Source organism: Microcaecilia unicolor, chromosome 3 (assembly GCF_901765095.1).
Source record: "Microcaecilia unicolor chromosome 3, aMicUni1.1, whole genome shotgun sequence".
In the NCBI taxonomy this organism is placed as follows: domain Eukaryota; kingdom Metazoa; phylum Chordata; class Amphibia; order Gymnophiona; family Siphonopidae; genus Microcaecilia; species Microcaecilia unicolor.
In genome coordinates, this window is record NC_044033.1 from 534,725,720 (window position 1) to 534,736,442 (window position 10,723).

Genomic DNA, 10,723 nt, shown 5'->3' on the forward strand with positions numbered 1-10,723 from the left:
TCAAAGATTTAAATTGACAGTGCTCGTGGCAGTGTCCGCACTGGACTCTGTGAATGAAGTCACCCACATGTGAGAATATATGCCTGCTGTCCTCGGAGAACACCTGCTACAGGTAAGTAACTTAGCTTTACTGTATGCTTTATAAACCACTTAAGTGAGTAAAACAACATTTTACACAGTCAGATGCGCACAGAGGGGTAAATATTAAACCAGTAGGTTTGTTTTTTTGTTTTGGCCTGGGCCATGGGTGGTGTTGCGGAGGAAGTGAGGGAGGGAGTTGGAGAAATGGAAGGAGTTGGTGAACAGGTAGTGGAATAGATTGTGTCTTCAATTATGCCAACAAGGTCCTTATTGGATTCTTGTTCATCTGCTGAACTGCATTTGATGGAGGGGTAAGGTTGCTTCAGCATTTTCGCCTATTATGAACCTTCTTCCTTTCCTAATAATACCTAACATTCTATTTGCTTTCTTAGCCTCAGCAGCACACTGAGCAGAAGGTTTCAATATATCATCAATGACAACACCTAGATCCCTTTCATGGTCCGTGACTCCTAATGTGGAACCTTGCATAACGTAGCTATAATTCGGGTTCCTCTTTCCCACATGCATCACTTTGCACTTGCTCACATTAAACGTCATCTGCCATTTAGACGCCCAGTCTCCCAGTCTCGTAAGATCCTCTTGTAATTTTTCACAATCCTCCCGCGATTTAACGACTTTGAATAACTTTGTGTCATCAGCAAATTTAATTACCTCACTGGTTACTCCCTTCTCTAGGTCATTTATAAATACGTTAAAAAGCAGCGGTCCAAGCACAGACCCCTGGGGATCCCCGCTAACTACCCTTCTCCATTGAGAATACCGACCATTTAACCCTAATCTCTGTTTTCTATCTTTTAACCAGTTTTTAATCCACAATAGAATACTGTCTCCTATCCTATAACTCTTCAATTTCCTCTGGAGTCTTTCATGAGGTACTTTGTGAAACGCCTTCTGAAAATCCAGATACACAATATCAACCGGCTCACCTTTATCCACATGTTTGTTCACCCCTTCGAAGAAATGTAGTAGATTGGTGAGGCAAGATTTCCTTTCACTAAATCCATGTTGGCTTTGTCTCCTTAATCCATGCTTTTAAATATGTTCTGTAATTTTGTTCTTAATAATAGTCTGTACCATTTTGCCTGGCACCGACATCAGACTCACCGGTCTATAATTTCCCAGATCTCCTCTGGAATAAAATATCCGGATTTGTGAATCCAGCTATCCTTTATCTGGTTAGGTGCGATATTCAGCAATTTAAGCAGAAAAGGTTTGACACTCTCCCATTCTTTGTCCCCAATAACAACCAAGCTGCCATGTTTTGAAGCACCTGAAGTTTCTTTATAAATTTGGCCAGAACACCTGCACAAAAAATGTTACAATAATCTGCAAGTATTCTGCACTATAGAATATGTACTGTTTGTGCTGGTATTTCATGTTTTAATGCATGTATACATCAAGCAATTCTATAAGAATCTATTTCTATACATAAACTGTTTTTTTTTACATCAAGAAACACTTATGAACTTAACCCTGTATTTTGCACTGATAAAATGTTTGTTATAAAAGTTAGATAGTTAATAAAAAGCTTTGCAGTGTGACAAGAAAATATTTTCAAGAGTTCAATATTACTCAGACAGATTGTAATCAAGTACCTGAGGAAAGGGGTGAGATTGGCCTTCTTCTAATCTCTAAACAGAGGATCAACTTATCTCCAGTAACCATTAGACCAGGTGATATAATACAAGAGCAAAGGGAGAGAAGAGCCACAAAAAGGTCAGAGAAACTGAAACAAATCTCTGTAAACCTGGAAGATTTAATGAGGCAATTTGGCAAACTGAAGAGTAGCAAATCACATGGACCGGATGGTATACATCCCAGAGTACTGATAGAATTTAAAAATGAACTTGCAGAGCTATTGTTAGTGAAATGTAATTTATCTTTAAAATCAAGCATGGTACCACCACCTTGTCACATTGTTTCACCACCTTGAGATCCACAGACAATATCACCCTATCGTCCCTCTCCTAAACAGTGCATATCATTTTCTTGCTTCCTATCTCATACATTTCCTTTGGATCACAAACCAGACCAAGTCTTCAAATGCATGACTGTAAGCGAGACAGTGATCTGGAAGTGAAACAATAAAAGCTTCTTGTCATCATCACAGGAAGCAACATGTAAATCATCCATTGTCCACATAACTTACATTGGGAAGACTAACTGTATGATTAAAACATGGATTATTGAGCATTGGAGTTGTCTGAGGAGATGAAAAGAAGCTCCAGTGAGGAAAGAAAGTGGTTAAGAAGTTGAAATAAAGAAAAAGTGTCTGTAGTGATTTCCACCTGCTTTTCTTTGTGTAAATTTCTCTGACCTATCCCAACCCTTTTCCTTGCTGGTAAAAAATATGTGTGATTTTCATACTTAAGTGTATGGAAGAGGGTGGGCAATTTTTACACAGCCTATTTATATTTAGGCAGATAAATTGCTTTTGTAAACTACTCACCCAGTACATAGTTTAAAATATGTAATTATTTTTTTCACAGTAGGAAACATTGCATTCTGTTGTTATAGCTATTAATATATATTTGTTCCTTTGTAGGTATGATGCAAGCTTGGGTTCTGTGCCACCACCAGATTTTGGCATTCCAAAGTTACATTATTTTGAGGATTGGGGAGTTGTAACCTATGGAAGTGCCTTACCTGCTGAAGTCAACAGGCCCTTTCTTTCCTTCAAGTCAGGAAAATTGGGAGGGCGTGCAATCTATGATATTGTCCACAGAAACAAGTACAAAGATTGGATCAAAGGATGGAAGAACTTTAATGCTGGTCATGAGCACCCAGACCAGAATTCTTTTACATTTGCTCCGAATGGTGTGCCATTCATAACAGAAGCTTTGTATGGACCCAAGTATACTTTCTTAAACAATGTGTTAATGTTTTCTCCTGCTGTGAATGTTAAGAGCTGTTTTGCTCCTTGGGAAGGGCAGGTTACAGAGGAATGCTCATCAAAGTGGTTAAAATACAAACTTGACCCAGCTGCAAGTTCCCATGGGCAAGTGACTTCAGCTTTGGAGAAGAACGGGATTGTTTTCATTAAGGGGGAAGGAGTGGGCGCCTACAATCCTGAATTAAAGTTAAAAAGCTTTCAAAGACACCTCATCCTTCTCCATCCACAACTGCTTCTTTTAGTGGACCAAATCCATCTAGAAAATGACAGCCCTTTGGAAGCAACAACCAGTTTCTTCCATAATGTGGACAAAGCATTTGAGGAGGCAGTTATAGACGGTGTCCATGGCGCTTGTCTAAGACACAAAGATGGAACATATAAAATGTACTGGATGGATGACACTGGTTATAGTCAGAAGGCTGTTATTGCATCAGTTGGTTATCCAAGAGGCTACCCATACAATGGGACTAATTATGTCAATGTTACAACTTATCTCAGAAAACCAGTCACAAGAGCTGTGTATGTCTTCTTAGGGCCCTCTCTGGGTGTGAAGAGTATCAATGTCCATGGAGAACATGAGCAAGTGAGCGTGAACCTAGTAACTGGAGAACATGAATATGCAGTGAGTCTTTTCACTGCTGAAGTCCCAAAGCAATTGGCTGTTGCAGAAGTATATATAGATCACCAAAAAACAGTGTTTGAAGAAACCTCTGTCATTAAACCTTCGCCAGTTATGGAAGGAAAACACTATTCCCGAATTGTGGAACAGAACCTGCAGCTGTATAAGATGATGTTTCAAAAATTGAAGAGGCGTATTTCATCCCTGGTAACAATGACTGATAAGATGTTCACCCAGACTAGCAGACCTGACGTGACACTGAGGTGGAGGACAACTGTTCAGAGCCAACTTCAAACAAAAACTATTTCCTATACAAGACTCTTCTTAATTTTCAATATATCTATTTTCACACTCTTGCTGGTTTTGCAGCTCATTGAGTTTAAAACAGCCAAGAGATTATACCTTGGTTTCATAGGTGCAAGATACAGCAGAAGGTGCTTATATATAATAATATTTCTTGACATTTGTATATTATTGTGGTTATATTATTACTGCTTCAAGTCGCTATGCTAGTGATAAAAAATGCACAACTTTGTTCCCAAACTGTTAACTGCTTCCAGTATGTGAAAAACCAATAAGCCTTAGGGAGGTCGTGTTAGAAGCCTTGAACGGAAATTCTGTAGATAAACAACAACATTTATATATATAGATGACTTAAGTGGGCTGATTTTAGAATGCCACCGTTTACATGTACAGTTGCTGAGGGGGGAATATTCCAATTTTCAGGCATTGTTTGTGTGGACAATCAGAATACACATACCCTACAGCAAAATGCTTATTTTGGCCAGGGATTGAAAAGGGTGATTGAGGAGGCACCTTGCACTTAGTCCTCTGGTAATCTACATCACCTTTCGGAATCTGTCTCCTTAATTGTTACTTGTGCATCTGTAATATTCTGAAATGTAGCTCTAATATGTATAATCGCCAGTACATATGCTGTTGAGTGTTTCTGCTCTTTTTGTGAACATAGTTTTATGGAAAGGTTGCTCCCATGGTACGTATAGGGAAATGGCCATGTTTGCCTACCCGGATATGTTAGAATCCAGATTCTTTCCCTATTTCTTTACAGATCCCCTTCTATGTCCCTGGGGTTATGGGACACTTTGCTACAAACGTTTACTGATGCATCAGTGAAGTTTCCCAATCCTTTGATTTTGGGAGAGTTCAATCTCCATGTTGATGATCCTATACAATCACAATCTGAAGCTTTTTTGGCTATCTTGGATGCCCTAGATCTTAAACAGCATGTCGATTGTGCTACTTATATGGCTGGCCATATACTGGACCTAATCTTATCTGGTTCGGCCTCAATTTTTTCTTTCGCTAGAATTAGAAGCACACAGGTCTCAGGGTCATACCACTATTTTTTGTCTTTTAATATGCCTGTCTTTGTCGATTCTCCTAGGGATTCTTCGTCCTCTTTTAGTAAAGAGATATTTTCTCATCAACATCATCTTATTGATCATACACCCTGCTTGCCCCTCTTTAATTATTTTCAAGATAATATTTTTTCTTTATCCCTGGAGGAGCAAGCCTTAAGTTTGGACATCTGTCTCCAAAAGGGATTAGATCAATTTGCATTGCTACAGCAGATTCCAGTGTTCTCACAATCTTTGTCTATTGAAACAAAGAGTGAGAAAAGCAGAGCACCTTTGGTGCAAACATAAAACTTCTGATCTTCGTGACCTTTGTAAGAGGGAACTCTATACAATTTTCATATAAAACCGGCTAAAAGGATTTAGTTCTCAGCCTTAATTACAAACTCGCCTAACCCTGCTAAAATCTTTTTTCTCTTTTCTCCCGATTGATGGGTAAGAAATCTCATTCTGCTTTTTTGATGCTGCCTCTGTTTTTTTTCAAAATAAAATTGATATGCTTCTTAGCAAATTTAGTTCTCACTACCTGATGCAGGCTGTACAAACACCTATGTTAGTTACTTCAGAGTCCTGTAATGCTACTTCTCATTGGACTGCCTTTAATCTTCCAACTCTCATTAACTTAACTTCCATCCTCAGCTCCATGCATAATACCACCTGCATTGTGAATCCATTGCGTTCACCTCAGTTAAAAGTCACCCGTCACAGCCTTCTACTGCTCGCCTTAAATACGGTTCATCACAGCCTGTCCTCAGGTGAGGTGCCATTAAAGCAATGGAAGTAAAACCCGGCTGGCTCAATCCGTCCTCCTTTTTCTGGAGCCATATGGTAACCCTAATAAAAATTTTATGGCATTCCTTTCCTGTTGATTTTATTTGTAAAACTACTGCGAACTATTCACCAGTATCAGCGGTATATAAATTTGAAAATAAAGTACAATAGGCTGGAAATTGTCAACATCCACATTCTATTTCCAGCCTAGAAATCCTATTTAAAATGCGGCTTCCAGTGGGTTATTCAGACCCAAATTTTGGATGGGCCTATGGCCCAAACGTATGAGCACTGTCCTCACCACAGCCCACCCCATCCCCCGCTGTCTGCCCTCACACCCACCCACTAGTTTAATTATTAAATACCTGAATTGCCAAGGGTCCCCAAGCCCTGCCAGCTGAAGGTATCTGTGAACCCTGAACTCCCTTCAGCACACTTCACTTGGTGACAGCTTTGGTCAACTACTCCCAATGCCGGAATCAGGGGTGGATCACTAAAGCTGCCACCGACTGAGGGGTTCTGGAGGGAAGTTCAGGGCATGGTGGGGCTTGGGTATCCTACTAGCTGCAACAAGGGTGCAGGCCTAGGCCCACCTGTGGCTTCACATCTGTTAATTCTAACTTCTTTTTTAGGGTGAACTTTCAACAGGGCCTCCAACTTCAATGCTTTGCATAAACTGCACATCTCGGCCTTAAAGTCAAACACAATGTGAAATACGTGTTTGAAAACTGAGTTGCGTTGTGGCTTTAAACTAAGTGCTTAAGTTAGGCCTTTTTAAACTCCTGCTATTGGCATAGAAATGGTCACAAGATTTGGACCTTTCTTTGCAGGGTACCCAGGTCAGGACTTGCTTATTGGGTGGATATAAATTCACAGTGTTCTGGGAATTACAATTTAAGTTTGTGTCTTTATATTTCCCCCCATAGAACATTTTGAGCTACACTGCATCCCAACGATAATTGGCCCGAGTGCACCTAGGTCATATGTTTTGGTTGTGCCTGCCTGTCTTATGTTTTTGGACCCAAGTATCATGATTTTGGCAAAGCCTACCCCATTTCTTTTTATTTGAAGTATTTCAATTGCGAGAGGCCTCTTTAAAGTATACATCCCTTATGGGTAAAAGAACTATTCTAAGCATGAGGCTCTTGCCAGACCCTCCCTCTATACAGTACTGGAGGGCTTCCATGATTATGCTGAGTGCACTGGGACGTAGAGACATTCAGGACTTTCTTCTGCCAAGGGTGAACGTTATCTTCCGCTTTGGTCTCCTTTTTTGGCCACTTTGATGCCTTTAGCTCGGAGTCATATATTGAATGGTTAACACACTGGCACAGTCTATATGGTTATAGTTTGAGTAGGGGATAGGGCTGAATTATGCTCCTTGATATGTAATATTGATATCTGTATGGTTTGTTTGGTTTGTTCCATTTTGTTAATAAAAATGATTTATTAAAAACTTCTGCTCTCTGGCTGCCATATGGTTACTGAAATGAGTTAAAGCATCTATGGGTGCAGGAATATGGGTACAAAAGGGTTAACGGGAGGCATAAAGTTGGTGTGATAGAGGCACATTGATTTTACATAATAAAAAGATAGAAGATGACAACAAATAGTGACTGTGAGCCCTGTCTACTACAATGGGAACTGGGGGGGGGGGGGGGGGGGGGGGGATACAATATTCAGAAGCACTTATCTGGATAGCAGGGGGTCTTATCTAGATAAGTGCTGCTGACAAGTTATTCAAAGGCATAATCCAGATAGTGTCTCTGAATTTCCTTCAGACTTCCTGTCTATATCCTTTCAGGTTGCCTCTGTGCCAGTCCCACATTATCTCCTGGTTTGATGATGATATAAAATTGTAGCTTTTTGTATAATTTTTATCTTTTAAAACATTCATTTCATGTCTTATATTTTATTGTTTACATATGTTTTATTTACTTTGAAGACTCCTGAAGCAGGCATTTGCGGGGAAACAGCCTGTGTCATGTCGCTCTTGCTTTCCATACTAATTCCTGAGGCCTACGTGTTAAGTTATCTTGATAGCAGATTGAGTATTTCCACTTTTGGGATAAGGTTTAGCACTGACTGCCTTATTTGCATATTCAGCGCTGGTCACTATCCAATAGCCACACTGAATAGCCAGATTTGTTTGACCATTGCAGCAAAAAAAAAAAACACTGACCTGTATGTGTAAACTTTCCGGTAGCTGATGCGACTTTGGTCAGTTGAGCAATGTTGTGTTATATGCATAGATCCCAACTAAAGTTTGAAAATATGACACGATTGGCTGAAGACGCTTTGTGAATTTTCTAATAAAATTGTTAAAACTTTTAACCTATAATCTCTGTGGAGTTGATAGAGGATTTGTCTGGGTAACTTAAGTTCACCACTCAAATCTTTTGTTTTTTTTTAAATTCTTCCTATCGTCCCCCTGCCCCCTTCCCCAGCTCATCATTTACTGAAAACAATTTATTTGGTTGTCTTTGGGGAATTTAGAGGCGTGCTGGGGGCACAGCTTGATTTTACTTGATAAAATTATCTGTCCTCAATTTAACCATGGAAACCTGGAAACACACAGGGGATAATATTCAGCTCGCAGTGGTCAGCAGTTTTTGAGTTGCCAAACTGAGCCTGGGTTAACTGGGCAGTAGCTGATTTTTTCAGACTGGTGCCCAGTTAGCTGGGCAGATCAAGTTATCACAACCTTTTTGCTGTCCTTAGCCAGTTAATGGACTGAATATTTCTACTAATTGGTTAAGTATCAGGTCCACCCAAGCTCTAACTAACCTGATGGTGCAGTGGCCTAGGTAGTGCTGCTGTCCAGCAGGACTGTCCACTTAACTGCCACTGACAGGTAGCCACAAGTCATATAACCAGGCAAGAGGTTAAAATTGCTTTGAATGTTGACCCCATAGAAAATGAAGGCCATATGGTAATTATCTGCCATAACCATAACAACTCTGAAGTCCCTTTCTCTGTCTTAGAGATCCTCTGTGCTTATATCGTACTCTTTTTTTTTTTTTTTTTTTTAATTCAAATACTTTCCTCTTCTCCCCCACCTCCAATGTGAAGTTGTTCACACAACATCCACTACCCTTTCCACAAAAGAACTGTTTCCTAGATTACTACAGAGTTTACTTCCTTTCACCTTTATCCTATGCCCCCTCATTCCAGCTTCCTTTCAATCGAAAGAGCTCTACCTCCAGTGTATTTATTTATTGCTTTTGTATCCCACGTTTTCCCACCTATTTGCAGGCTCAATGTGGCTTACATTTCGTCCTGGATACTGGAAGTAGCATTGAGTATACATTTGGTTTTCAGAGGGTTTTGTGTTACATGGTAGTAAGATAGATGAGGGCGTTAGAGCAGAAAGACATTACAACACATTATAAGACAGTCTAGAAGTTTTAAGACTATACAGTTACACATGTTGAATTATACAGTTACACATGCTGATCTTTGTGATATATCTTGTCGAAAAGATAGGTTTTCAATAGTTTGTGGAAATTGGTCAATTCATAGACCGTTTTCAGGTTACGTGGCAGCACGTTCCAAAGTTGCGTGCTCGTATAGGAAAAGGTAGATGCATGCATTGATTTGTATTTCAGACCCTTGCATTTGGGAGGATGTAACTTAAGGAATGTGCGAGAGGATCTTTTTGCATTCCTGTGTGGTAGGTCTATCAGGTCTGACATATAGGCTGGGGTGTCACTGTGGATGATCTTGTGGACCAGGGTGCAGAGTTTGAACGTGATACGTTCCTTTACTGGGAGCCAGTGTAATTTTTCCCGCAAGGGTTTCGCGCTTTCGTATTTTGGTGTGCCAAATATTAGTCTGGCTGCTGTATTCTGAGCTGTCTGGAGTTTAAGTATTTGTTCTTTACAGCCAGCGTAAAGTGAGTTGCAGTAATCCAGATGACTAAGTACCAATGATTGTACCAGATTGCGAAAGACAGTTCTTGGAAAAAATGGTCCGACTCTTTTTAGTTTCCACATTGCATGAAACATCTTTTCAATAGTGTTATTTGCGTGGTTCTCAAGTGTTAGGTGTCGATCAATTGTGACACCAAGGATTTTTAGGGAATCCAAGACTGGTAAATTTAGTTTAGGTGTGTTGATGGTGGTAAATTTATTCTTGTTGTATTGCAAGGTTAGTACCAAACATTGGGTTTTCTCTGCATTAAGTTTCAACTGGAAAGCATCTGCCCAGGAATTCATAGTATGTAGGCTTTGTTTGATTTCATTGGAGATTTCCCTTAGATCTTGTTTGAATGGGATGAAGATCGTTACATCATCAGCGTATATGTGTGGGTTTAGGTTCTGATTCGATAGTAGTTTGGCCAAGGGTGTCATCATTAGGTTGAATATGGTCGGTGAGAGGGGGGATCCCTATGGAACTCCGCATTCAGGTATCCATGTGGCTGATGTGCAGAGATTAATTAAGGGAAGAAAGTAGAGAGAAGAGAGAGGAATTTATTAGGTATATTAGAAGGTGGGTTTTCAGAAGTGGATTAGTGAGGTTCTGGGTTTTCATTGTAGGCTTTGTTGAAGAAATATGTCTTGAGGGATTTGCGAAAGATAGTTGTTTCGTTGATTGTTTTCAGGTCTCTAGGTAGTGTGTTCCATAACTTCGTGCTCATGTAAGAGAAGGTGGTAGCATGCATCAGCTTGTATTTTAATCCTTTGCAGCTGGGGAAGTGCAACTTGAGAAATTTGCAAGATGATTTTGTGGCGTTTCTGGGAGGTAGGTCCACGAGGTTTAGCATACAGCCCAGCTGTGACCTTCCCTGCCTGCCTCCTCCTCAAAATGTAGCCCCGACTCGAGTCCCGCTGAATTCAGCTGCCGCCGCCGCCGCTTCTGTTGAGCGGTGGCAGGAACAAGCACCGCACTGAACTGCTGCCACCGCTTCTCTCCACAGCCAGCATAAGAACAAAAAGAAGCGCGGGGCCGCAGCAGCCTTCA

At 40.4% G+C, this 10,723-nt stretch overlaps 1 protein-coding gene across 1 annotated transcript in view; it reads left to right on the forward strand.

The window, feature by feature from the left end:
- LOC115464840 (dermatan-sulfate epimerase-like) overlaps nucleotides 1–4,127 on the forward strand; it is a 54,183-nt gene extending 50,056 nt beyond the window's left edge. Inside the window, exon 5 of the mRNA XM_030195198.1 lies at nucleotides 2,648–4,127. Within this exon, the coding sequence (XP_030051058.1) occupies nucleotides 2,648–4,127 (1,480 nt within the window). The remainder of the gene's footprint in view (nucleotides 1–2,647) is intronic.
- The last annotated feature ends 6,596 nt before the right edge of the window (nucleotides 4,128–10,723 follow it).